At 39.2% G+C, this 13,757-nt stretch overlaps 1 protein-coding gene across 1 annotated transcript in view; it reads left to right on the forward strand.

Moving 5' to 3' along the window:
- The window catches only part of slc6a11b (solute carrier family 6 member 11b), a 186,711-nt gene that overhangs the window by 163,816 nt on the left and 9,138 nt on the right, over positions 1–13,757 (forward strand). The window contains exons 12-13 of the mRNA XM_059944061.1: positions 2,964–3,066; positions 12,009–12,109. Coding sequence (XP_059800044.1) covers positions 2,964–3,066; positions 12,009–12,109 — 204 coding nt within the window. The remainder of the gene's footprint in view (positions 1–2,963; positions 3,067–12,008; positions 12,110–13,757) is intronic.

The following is a 13,757-nucleotide window of genomic DNA, read 5'->3' on the forward strand; positions in this document are numbered from 1 at the left end:
CTCTATGAGGATTGGTATGTGTTCCTTCGTCTTACCCTTCCTGAAGTCCACAATCAGCTCTTTCGTATTACTGAAACTAGAAATTTCAAAATATTAGCCAAGAAATAAGTTCCTATTGGACATAGAATGTGTGCCAGGATCTATATGGTCAGGCCAATGGGCTGCATGATATCAGTCCTGTTGCCATAAAACCAAATCATTAATATCCTCAGGTAACACTCTTAAGAATGACGCTCAGAATTAATCTTCTGTGAAATCTGCAGCAGCCCTTGGATCTGCCTTTGTTGGGGTCAAAGAAAGTGGTAAGATGTGTTTGGGGTGGAAGGAGGTTGAAGAGAGATTGAGAACAGTTTGGAAGGAAGAACAATTCAGTTGTAAGTGCAGCAGTTTCCAACTGATGTGGAACAGTTAAGGATGGGTTACTAGGACCTGGGATGACAGGAGCAAAGAGAATTGGGAGGCTATGATTCGTGGGGAGGTACACTGAGGTGCAAAGGGTCAAGATCACAATCGGGGTAGATAGTGATGAAGTAGTGGTCTGAATGTGGACTAGTGGAGAAATACTTCTCCTCCATATCTAGCAGGTGTTTGCAGAAGCCCTTCTGAAGACTATCTTAGCTGTAGATCTGACATTCATGAGCATATACTGCAAAGCATCATCTGCATTTGGAGCAAGTCAAATCTATCGAGGGACTTGCATAGACAATGACCTCACATGCTTCATACTCTGCCATGGACACTCAATTATTTTGCCATCCCCAATATATTAGCTGATATATTTGTAAACATATGTTCCCCACCTGCCTTTGAAGCTTCCATTCACAAAGAAGAGAAAATCTGCAGATGCGAGAAATGCAATCAACACACAAAAGGTGCTGGAGGAACTCGGCAGGTCCTATTGAGACATCTATGGTACTCTTTTCTACCGATGTTGAGTTCCTCCAGCATCTTGTGTGTGCTGTTTATATTAGGTCTTCATGTTTACTAAGAGGCACAGTTTAGGCGAGGTGCTTGTTTCTGATCTGTGTTGTAAAGTTAGGTCCCTGTGGAGGCAAACAGTTTATCCTGCACGTCAGATCAGCCCTTTTCACTTAAGTGAATAAATTCATTTATGGATATCGTTGTCAACGCTGACATCCTTTAAGCTGGGGTTTATTACTGTTACATTCTCCTGGTCATGACACAAGAAATCATTTTGCTCGCCATTCTCCCAATGGGCAATTCAAAAGAAAATGTGTTAACCATTCATATACTGTCTACAGCTCACTGTGTTAAAGGATTTAGTTAATCAACTTGAAATGAAATGAGTTGGACTGCAGGGGCACATTATAATCAATTTAACACAATTAATCTGCAAGGAGTCCAAAAGTCTTCATTTATTCTAAAACAATAGCTTTTTCTATCACAGAATACATTATACTCCACTCCTCTTAGATTCTCTCTGGAAAGGCTACCACAGAGAAAAGTAAGGTAATATTTTGAGAATGTCACAGGATGGGCTACATCTTATTCCAAAGGTCACTGTCAGATCTAGAAGCCATAGAAATGTCTATGTCTCTATCTACAGAAATAGCTATGACAAGGAATAAGAGAAGTCTAAAAGAGAGAGCTAATCAAACAAAATAACTGACCCTAAAAGCAAACCTGCATTTTTATTTGGGCCTATATTAATCTCTCTGATAATCCATGCCTAATTTTAATACTTAACCATTGATGGCCATGCTTTCAACTATCAAAAATCCCAACAAGGTTAAGAAATTCCTTCCAAGCTGCTTCTTTGACCAAGCTTCGAGTCCACTGCCCTGCTATCTCCTGCTGTGCGTAGTGTCAGTTGCTCTTTGGTATTGTTCCTGTGAAACAACCTTCTATATTATGTCGTGTTGAAGGCATGCTAATAAATGTAAACGAGAGAAAGTTGGCAGATACTGGAAATCCAAGGCCAAATACACAAAATGCTGGAGGAACTCAGGTCAAGCAGCGTCTACAGAAATGAATAAGCAGTCAACGCTTCGGGCCAAGATCCTTCATCAGGAGGCCCAAAAGATCGATTGTTTATTAATTTCTATAGATCCTGCCTGACCTACTGAGTCCCTCCAGCATTTCGTGTCTTTTGCCACTAATAAATGCATGTTGTTGTTTCTGCTCAGTTTATTTTGTGTACAAGACAGTACTAAGAGGAAGAACTGTCTCCCTTTCACTGCATGACATCATGGTGGAGAGGGACTGAAAAAATACTTTGCAGAACTATAACCATCCAGTTATAGCTATCATATTCCTGGAAATTGTGAGGAAATGAGCAGGTTGATGCTACAGTCTGGAACCACCAATAGCTTCATTACTTAAATCACAGCAGAGTCCAAAGACATCCATTGCTGCAGACTTTGATGCCAGTTTAGCATCCAAATGGACTGCAAGCACACAGTGCTGATTCCCACTAGGTTCCCCTGATGTTGAGCATCCTCACAGCTATCCTTAAAGAGACTGCCCACTGTGCTTGAGTTAAGTTCTCTTAATGGTTTTCTTTTGTGACAAGGGAAGAGTGCAAACACACCAACAAATCATCTTCTTAGGTGAAGCCTGAGTGAGATTGATGCTACCTTAGTGTGGCCAAATCAGGATTCATCTCTATCTCCTTATATTAGGAGGAATTTGCTTCTTCCCCCTTCCTTTCCAGTCCTGGTGAGGGGTCTCAGCCTGAAACGTCAGCTCATTATTCCTCTACATAGATCATGCCCAACTTGCTGAGTTCCTCCAACATATTGTGTGCGTTATTCAACTCTATCCCTTTAATCCTTCCTCATAAATAATGAAGCATCTTTCCTGCTGATGTTGAATGCTGTGATTTATGGTTTTTGTTTTCCTAACTAAGTACAATGCTTTTTTAAACCATTTTTAAAAATATATTTGCAGAAGTTATAGAAACACTTTATGTAATATGTATTTTATTTTCTTTATATTGAAAGGGAGGAATGTACATTTTCCAGCTGTTCGATGCCTATGCTTCAAGTGGCATGTGCCTGCTGTTTGTGGCCATTTTCGAGTGTATTTGTATAGGCTGGGCCTATGGTATGTCATTTACAGTTTCTTTTGTATTTACTTACTGAGGCAGAGTTTATCATGGATTACTGAGTGTAAAATAAATTTAGACGTATTTAGACATCTGTATTTCATTTATTGAGTAGGACCGTACTTAAAGTTTGACGAAAGAATAATATCTGACAGCTGAAAAGTCCGTAGTTCTGGAAGCAAAGAAGTCAGCAATAGAAATATAAGCATCTTAATCATGCATCCTCCTTTGTGAACCACTAAATTGTTTGGAGCATGGCCACGAATAAAGTTCAAATTTCAAAGTGAATTTTGTTATCAAAGTACATATACGTCACCATATACAACCCTGAGGTTTATTTACCTGCTGGCGTTCTCAGCAAATCTATTGAATATTAACATTAACAGGGTCAATGAGAGATTAACCAGAGTGCAGAAGACAACAAACTGGGCAAGTGCAAATACAAATAAATAGCAATAAATAATGAGATAATCAGATAAAGAGTCCTTAAAGTGAGATCATTGGTTGTGGGAACACCTCAATGATGAGCAAGTGAGTGTAGTTATCCCCTTTTGTTCAAGAGCCTGATGGTGCAAGTCCTGAGGCTCTTGTACCTTCTGCCTGATGGAGGCAGCAAGAAAAGAGCATGGCCTGGGTGCTGGGGATCTCTGATGATGGATGCTGCATTTCATGTAGATGTGCCCAATGGTTTGGGGGAATGGGGCTTTACCTTTGGTGTACTGGACCAAATTTCTTTCTTTTCTTTTTCAATCTTTTTATTGATTTTCATATATACACAAAAAAAATAACATAATAATAAGTAAATTATGAATACAATAGACTTGAAATCACATTGATAATAAGATAACAATATCCTACTAAACATCAACAGAAGAAAATACCTTAATCAATCAAGTCCATATGATTATATGAAAAAAAAAACAAAAATGACCATTAAAAAAGAAAAAAAATTTTGAAAATATGTGAAAAAAAGTATATATTAAGAAAAATAAAACACTAAACTAAACTAACATGGGCAATAATAACAGTTTACAAGTATATGATAGTGTCAAAGAACTCCGGAACTCCATACCTGAACATGAATAAGCAGAAAGAAGGTCTGGAAAAGGCCAAATTAATTCATATGAAAATGTCGAATAAACGGTCTCCAAGTTTCTTCAAATTTAATTGATGAGTCAAAAATAGTGCTTCTAATTTTTTCCAAACTCAGATAAGAAATAGTTTGAGAAAGCCATTGAAATGTGGTAGGAGGATTTACTTCTTTCCAATTTTGTAATATAGACCTTCTGGCCATTAATGTTACAAAAGCAATCATTCGTCTGATTGAAGGGGAAAACTGATTACCATCTTCATTTGGTATGCCAAAAATTGCAGTAATAAAATGAGGTTGTAAATCTATATTCCAAATTGAAGAAATAGTAGTAAATATGTCCTTCCAGTAATTATGTAAAGTGGGACATGACCAGAACATATGGGTCAATGAGGCCACTTCTGAATGACATCTGTCACATTGAGGGTTAATATGAGAATAGAATCGAGCAAGTTTATCTTTAGACATATGAGCTCTATGTACAATTTTAAATTGTATTAAAGCATGTTTAGCACATATAGAAGAAGAATTAACCATTTGCAAAATTTTTTCCCATTTATCTGTTGATATGTTATATCGAAGTTCTTTTTTAATTCTAACTGATATTTCTGGTTGTATCTTCATAATCATATTATAAATAAAAGCTACTAATCCCTTCTGACAACGGCCAAATTTAATACCATTTGTAAGATTTTCCATTCAAAGGAATTGATGTTTCCATACCAGGCTGTGATGCAGCCAGTCAATACACTCTCCACGGCACATCTATAGAAATTTGTCAACATTTTAGATATCATGCTGAATCTCTGCAGACTCCTAAGGAAGTAGAGGTTGCTGCTGTGCTTTCTTCACAATTGCACTTATATGTTGAGTCCAGGACAAATAAAATACATAACAAAAGAATGATTTCCCTCTGAAAGGTTACATTTCAAGATTACAAACAGAGCTGGAAATTGATATTAATCTCTAGGTTTTAAAAAATAGGCGTCACAGGCACAGTGGGCTAAGCGACTTCCTGTTGTGCTATAAATATTTAATTCTAGCTTTATCAAAGATTTGTTAGAAATAACTTTGTGTTGAGTTTAGTGTGATCTATTCAGGTGGAGAAAAATGATGCTTTGGGTAGACATACTCATACAGTGCCTTGGTTGTGGGTGGGAATGTAAGTGGATTAGTCCCAAAGCCATTGCATAAGTAGAATTATGCTTTCAATAATGATGACTATTCAATGCTGATGTGCTGTCACATTCAGTAACATTTATGTATAAAAATCATAATGTTCCTCTACTTGCTTGCTTTTGTAGGCCCAGAATGACTAAGGTAGAAAAATTGGGATATCAAATAAAATGAAATGTTGGTCTTCATCCTCTAGATTTTTTTTCTTTTTGCGTCGTCAGGCCAATTCCTTCAAAATTCAGCAAAATGCATGAGTGAATCTAAAATTGGGAGGGAGTGAGTGGGGAGGTTGTGAAGAGGATGGTGGGATGATGAAAAGGTCTTGGTGTATTTATACCATCTGCTGCTTATAAACCAAAAGAGAACATGGATTGAGGAGGAAGGTGTGATGAGAGGAAATGGACAAGGCATCAGGATACAGTCACCTTTAATCAGTCCAGCTCTAACTGTGCTTATGTTCCCAGGATTGGGGGTCCCAATGGTGGCCAGCACCATCTCTTCCCTTTTTAAATGCTTCCACAGGAAAATACGTATGAATAGGGTTTATATTCAGGCAATATCTATAGTCAATATGTTTGCTGATTACATCATACATTAAACGATCCCTTGTTTATGTCACTAGAATAGTCCCATAGCTGAAGATAAAGTCAGCATTAAATAAAATAAATTTTTACTTCATATATTCTTTGGCATGGTGCGTCTTGCAGTATGTATTGGAGACTGGAGTGTGTTCCCAGCAATATTCAGCCTTGGATATCAACGGCCATTATTCCACTCTCCCCCTCCCCACCTTCTTACTGAAGCTTTCCCCAGTTCATTTCCAGACTTGATGAAGGGTGTTGTCCTGAAACATGGGCAGTTTATTCCCCTCTATTGATGCTGTCTATCTTGCTGAGTTCCTCCAGCGTTTTGTGTATGTTGCTCTGGATTTCCATCATCTGCAGAAGCTACTGTGTTTATGGCTCAGTCTTGGATAGTTCCCTCTGGGGAAGAACAGCAGATTTCAGTGGACCTCTCCCCTGGGAAAAGAGATTGAGTGTGGAGTCCAGTGTTACTGCAATGGTGGGAATGCATCTGGACAGATCCAGCGTATCTCCGTCCACACTTTCCATGCAAAGGACACTCCAACTCACAGCACACTGAAGCTTAAGGCTGATGGAAGCATCACACAGGGGATTTCTTCTGATCACGAGCCAGGCTACTACTGAGGCCTAACGGACAATTCCATCTATGGGACATTTTGGCACAGAGTCTCAATGACATGGGCAGGGTGGATCTTTCTTATGCGCTTAGGACCCATCTTCTGGGCCAGCCATTGTTGGTCAACTCTGTGCTTGAAGGAAAACATAAATGTTGGAAACTGTCAGGCAGATCAGACAGTATCAGTTAATATTTAGGTTGTGGACCCTTTATCAATTCTTTATTTTAGATTTCCAGTATCTACAGTTCTTTTATTTTGTGCTTGAAGGATTGCTTTTCTTCAGGAAATTTCCTCTGCATGTTTTGCTCTACTCAACCCGTTATTACCTTACATTGGAAATGGCCACCACTACCTGCTCCTGCCTGATTCCATAGCTTTGACAGATGCGACCCAGTTCTGGTATTGATCCCTCGCAGAAGTGTGCAGCCAGTGATCGCCTGGTTAGCCTTGCCTAAATCATTACATGCAATTAGCAGGTATTGCATCTTTAATTACATTGGATGTGATATGATGGATGAGAACTGGAATGTTGGGACTGAGGAGGGGGTATTTAGTATCCAGTAGATGCAGTGTGCAGTGAGACTGTGCAAAGGTCAGACAGATGATAGGGCAAATTCAAAACAGGGTGATGAATACAGATATCTGAATGCAAATAGTATATGGAATAAGGTAGATGATCTTGTGGCACAGTTAGAGATTGGCAGGCAGCACTGAGTTGTGGTTCAAAGAAGATCATAATTGGAAGCTTAACCTCTAAAGATATGCACAGTATTGAAAGGACAGGCAGGTAGGCAGAAGGGAGTCAGGTGGCTCTGTTGGTAAAAAAATGAAATCAAATCCTTAGAAAGAAGTGACATAGGATCAAAAGATGTAGAATTCTTGTGGATAGAGTCAGGAAAATGCAAGGTGGAAAGACCCTGATGGGAATTACATACAGACCTCTGAACAGTACCCAGGATGTGGGATACAAATTATAATGGGAGATAGAAAAGTCACGTAAAAAGGACACTGTTACGACAGTCAGGGAGGATTTCAATATGCAGGTAAATTGGGAAAATCAGGTTGGTGCTGGATCCGAAGATAGGGAATCTGTAAAATACCTAAATGGCTATTTAGAGCAGCTTGTGGTTCAGCTCACTAGGGGACCAGCTATTCTGGAATGGGTGTTGCGTATTAATCCAGATTTTATTAGGGGGCTTAAGGTAAAGAAACTCTTCAGAGGCTGTGATCATAACATGATAGAATTCTCTCTGCAGTTTGAGAGGGAGAGTAGAAAGTCAGATGTATAAGTATTACAATGGAGTAAAGGGAATAACAAGGGCATGAGAGAGGAGCTGGCTGAAGTTGACTGGAATCCCTTAGCAGGGATTATGGCAGAACAACAATGGCTGGAGTTTCTGGGGGAAATTCAGAAGGTGTGTCTTCACGGTGGAGTACGCTAGCTGAATGCCAAAATGCAGGAGTGTCAGGGGGCAGAAATGAATGTTGTTGCAATTAAGGAGAAGGTGCTTGGGAAGCTGAAAGGTCTGAAGGTAAATAAGTCAGAGGGACTACATCTCAGGGTTCTGAAAAGGTAGCTGAACAGGTTGTGGAGGCATTAGTAATTATCTTTCAAGAATCACTAGATTCTGAAATAGTTCCAAAGGACTAGAAAATTGTACATGTCACTCCCCTCATTCAGAAGAGAGAGAGGGGCAGAAAAAAATTAAATTATATATCAGTTAGCTTGACTTCAGTGGTTGGGAAGATGTCGGAATCCTTTACGTAGAGACACATGATACAGTATGCCAACGTCAGTTTGGATTCCTTAAGGGGAAATCTTGCCTGACAGGTCTTTTGAAATTATTTGAGAAAATAACAGGCAAGATCAACAAGGGAGAGTAAGAGGGTGTTACATGTTCAAAAGGCCTTTGACAAGGTGCCACACATGCGGTTGCTTAACATGGTAAGAGCCCATGGCATTTACTAGCAAGAACATTGGCTGTTTGGCAGGAAGCAAAGAGTGGAGTAAATGGGGCCTTTTATGATTGGCTGCCAGTGACTAGTGATGTTTGCAGGGGTCAGGTTGGGACTGCTTCTTTTCACATTATCTGTCATTGATTTGGATGATGGAATTGATGGCTTTGTGCCCTACTTTGTAGATGATATGAAGGTAGGTATAGGGGCATGTAGCATCAAGGAAGCAGAGATTCTGCAGAAGGATTTGCACAGATTGGGAGAATGCACAAAGAAGTTGCAGATGGAATTTAGTTTAGGTAAAAGTAAGGTCAAGCACCTTGAAAGAAGGAATAAAAGTTTCAACCATAAGTTTGATAGAAGGACCATAGGTGTCAAATAAGTAGTTTGCATCAGTCTGCACGATGGAAGACACGAGCAGTATGGAAGTTCCAGGTATCAGGGAGCATTAAGTGTGTGAAATTACCATAATTAGAGATAAGGATTGTGGAGGCACTAGTAATGATCTTTCAGGAATCACCAGATTCTGGAATGGTTCCAGAAGACTGGAAAATTGCAAATGTCTCTCCACTTTTCAAGAAGGGAGAGAGGCAGAAGAAAGAAAACTATAGGCCGGTTAGTCTGACCTCAGTGGTTACGAAGATGTTGGAATCGATTATTAAGGATGAGGTCTCAGGGTACTTGGAGGCACATGATCTAATGGGCCATAGTCAGCATGGTTTCCTCAAGGGAAAATCTTGCCTGACAAATCTGTTGGAATTCTTTGAAGAAGTGACAAGCAGGATGGATAAAGGAGAATTAGTTGATGTTGTGTACTTGGATTTTCAGAAGCCCATTGACAAGGTGCCACACATGAGGCTGCCCATGGTACTACAGGAAAGATTCCAGCATGGATAAAGCAGTGGCTGATTGGCAGGGGGCCACAGAGTGGAAATCAAGTGAGTTTTTTTTTTGGCTGGTTGCCGGTGACTAGTGGTGTTCCACAGTGGTCTGTGTTGGGACCGAGTCTTTTTACGTTATATATCAATGACTTGGATGTTGGAATTGATGGGTTTTTGTTGCAAAGTTTTCAGATGATATGAAGATAGTTGGAGGGGCAGGTAGTTTTGAAGAGGTAGAGAGGCTACAGAAGGACTTAGATGAGCAGAATAGGCAAAGAAATGGCAGGTGGAATACAGTGTTGAGATGTATATGGTCACGAACTTTGGTAGAAGAAATGAAAGAGTTGACTATTTTCTGAATGGAGAGAAAATACAAAAAACTGAAATGCAAAGGGACTTGGGAGTCCTTGGGCAGGATTCCCTGAAGGTTCATTTTTTGGTTGAGTCTGTGGTGAGGAAGGCAAATGCTATGTTAGCATTCATTTCAAGAGGACTAGAATATAAAAGCAAGGATGTAATGTTGAGGCTTTATAAAGCACTGGTGAGGCCTCACTTGGAGTATTGTGAGCAGGTTTGGCCCCTTATCTTAGAAAGGATGTGCTGAAACTAAAGAAGGTTCAAAGGGGGGTTCACGAGAATTATTCTAGGATTGAACGGCTTGTCATATGAAGAGTGTTTGATTGCTGTGGGCCTGTGGTTCACTAGAATTCAGAAGAATGTGGGTCGATCTCATTGAAAACTATCAAATGGTGAAAGGCTTTGATAGAGTGGATGTAGAGAGGATGCTTCCTATGGTGGGAGAGTCAAAAACCAGAGGACATGCTCAGAATAGAGGGGCATCCTTTTAGAACAGAAATGAGGAGGAATTTCTTTAGCCAAGAGATCTGTGGAATTCTTTGTCACAGGCGACTGTGGAGGCCAGGTCTTTCCGAATATTCAAGGCAGAGGTTGATAGATTCTTGATTGGTTAGGGCATGAAGGAATCCAGTAAGAAGCTAGGAGATTGGGGCTAAGACGAAAATTGGATCAGCCATGGTGAAATGGTAGAATAGACTCATTGGGCCAAATCATTTAATTCTGTTCCTATATCTTATGGTCTGATGGACTATTTTCTAAATGGGAAGAAAATTCAAAAATCAGATGTGCAAAAGAACCTGGGAGTCCTTGTGCAGGATTCTGTAGAGGTTAACTTCCAATTTGTGTCTTTGGTAAGGAAGGTAAATGCAATGTTGACATTCATTTTGAGAGGACAAGAATATAAAAGCAAAAATAAATGCTGAGGCTTCATAAGGCATTGTTTGGACCTCACTTGGAGTATTCTGAGCAGTTTTGGTCTCATTATCTATGAGAAGAAGTGCTGGCATTTAAGAATGATTCTGGGAATGAATATGTTAACATATGAGGAGCATTTGATGGCTCTGGGCATGTACTCGCTGGAGTTTAGAGGAATGGGGGGAATCTCATTAAAACTTATCAAATATTGAAAGATCTGGATAGAGTGGATATGAGGAGGATGTTTTCTTTAATGGGGGTGAACAGCCTCAGAATAGATGGATATCCATTTAGGACAGAGGTGAGGAGGAATTTCTTTTGCCAAAATGTAATGAATCTGTGAAATTCATTGCTACCGGTGGGTGTGGAGGCCAAGTTATCGAGTATATATAAAGTGGAGTTTGATGGGTTCTTGATTAGTCAGGGTGTCAGGGTTACAGGGAGAAGGCAGGAGTATTGGGTTGAGAGGGATAATAAATCAGCCATGATGCAGAGAAGACTCAATGGGCTGAATGGCCTCATTATGCTCCTATGTCTTATGGTCTTATAATCACATATTGTTATCCAATGCCCAGTTACAAGAGGCCGTGCTCAGAAGCTCTGAGGTATTAACATGAGCTGAGAGAACCTTCCATGTTAGAGGACTGTAGGTGGCATTATTGCAAGCCAAACTACATCTTTCTTACCTTTTAATATACATGACAGAGAAACGAAAAGCCCCTGTGCTTTGTATTCATACATCTGAGATTTGTTTAACTTCAAATCACTGATTTATTTTTAAATTGCTTTGTTAAATTACAGCTCCCTCTGCTCTAGGGAAGCTAGCATTTCCCTGGAAACGAACGACCGATCGTTTTGGTCATGATGCCTATTCCCAGCCTCACTCAGTGTCACTAGGGTTTATTTTCTGCAGCCAGGCTCTTTGGGTAGCTTAAGAATGATGAATACAGGAGTAAATTACCTCAGGCCAGCAATGCTGTGCACAAGAGATAAAAATGGATTTCAAGAGGAAGATCCTGAATATTTTATTTCTCTCCCGTTCACTGCGCTTGGTCTTCCTGATACAGATTGCACTTAATTGCAAGGCTAGAATATAAAGGAAATGAATCAGTTTATTTCGATAAGCATCATATTATCAAACATCTCCTTTCTAAATTTATCATGAATCTTGCCTCACTTTCAACACAGGTTAAATTTTTTTCTATAAAATTCAAGAAAAATTACCAAACTAATGCTTTATTCTTGTAGGCCGGACAAAGCTAACCGTAAAATACTACAATAAAAGATTCATGGTGATAATAATTTGATGTTATTTTATGTGAAATGAAATAACTGATAGTATTTTGATCTCTCTTGTGTTCGCAGGAAGTGATCGTTTTTATGATAACATTGAAGACATGATTGGGTACAGACCTTTCATTCTGATTAAATGGTGCTGGGTATTCGTTACCCCTGGTATATGCGCAGTAAGTTTTTAATCCACTACTATTTCTTTTGATAACTACTTCTCTTTTTCATACTATTAAGAAAACTATTAATTATACATAGTGTCCTCAGAATTAAGTAAAATGGCAAAACTTCAGATTACTTATTGGAAGTTGTGCACTACTTTTAAAATGAAGCTTCTTCTCTGTTATTTAAATTTTATTATTTAAGCACCTTTTCCAATCGAGTTATCAATCATTATCAGTGAGACCTAATCTGGAGTATTGCCTGCAGTTTTGGTACCTCCGTACAGGAAAGGTGTAAATAAAGAGTACAGGGAAAATGTACAATGATGTTGCCTGGACTGGAGAATCTGAGTTAAAATGAAAAACTGAAAAGAATGGGACTTTATTCCTTGAGGGCAGATTTGAAAGAATTATGCAAAATTATGAGAGGTATAGATGGGGTAAATACAAACAAGCTTTTTTCTCTGAAGTTGGGTGGGACTACAGCTGGAGGTCATGGGTTAAGGGTGAAAATTGAAAAGTTTAAGGGGAACATAAGGGAAGCTTCTTCACTCAGAGGGTCATGAGTGCTGCTAGTGCAAGTGGTGTTCAATTTCAATATTTAAGAGTGTTTGGATAGGTACGTAGATGGTAGGGGTATGGAAGGTATTGTCCCAGTGCAGGTGAATGGGAGTAGGCAGTTTAAATAATTCGCCACGGATTAGATGGGCTGAATATGCTGTACTTTTCTATGACTCTATGACTATCTGCTGCTCCTATTTTCTTTTAAATTGTGCACCTTTCCAGGTTTTTAAATTAGATACTTATTCAATGTGTTCACTCTGTTGGTATTTTCAATTATTACCATGATATGGTCCCTGATCTGGTTTTATTAAGAAAGGAATGTAAGAAGGCAAACTATGAAAGTTAGTGCAAAAGCAATATACTATGCAAATCTACAATAATCATCTTCATTTTAGGTAGAACATAAGGAGAATTGATAGTTCAGGTGAAGGGTCGCTGTCCAGATTAAATATAACACAACCAAGTACAATTGCAAATCATAGCCAACAAAGGCCATTGAAGATTGGAAATTGAGCTGACAGAACGTGTTACAATCACTCCACTCAAGAAGAGTAAATTTTGAACAATCTTTTTCTCAAACTTCAGTGAACAAATGCATTGAAAATATGATGTGGCACTGGACAAGTATCTTACCGCATTGGGTAATAACCTCTCCAATGGAACCTTACATTAGTCTTGACCACAGAGTAACACTGTTAACTATTGGTTAGCATAACGTTTTACAGTACCAGCAACATGTGTTCAATTCCTGCTGCTGCCTGTAAGGAGTTTGCATGTTCTCCCCATGAACGCATGGGATTCTTCCAGGGTTCTCTGGTTTCCTCCCACAATCCACAGACATACCAGTTGGTAGGTTAATTGGTTGTTGTAAATTGTCCCATGATTAGGCTAGGGTTAAATCAGGGGGTTGCTGGTCAACACAGCTCGATGGGCTGAAGGGCCTGTGTCACGCTATTTGTCAACAAATAAACAAACAAACAAACATATCAAAAAATGTTGAGCACTGATCTGAAGTAATTGGGCCTTAAATGAAATGTTTGGAAACCAATTGAAGGTGCTTTACATGAGTACATGGGAATATTTGAGATAATTGACATTA

Source organism: Hypanus sabinus, chromosome 19 (assembly GCF_030144855.1).
Source record: "Hypanus sabinus isolate sHypSab1 chromosome 19, sHypSab1.hap1, whole genome shotgun sequence".
Classification (NCBI taxonomy): domain Eukaryota; kingdom Metazoa; phylum Chordata; class Chondrichthyes; order Myliobatiformes; family Dasyatidae; genus Hypanus; species Hypanus sabinus.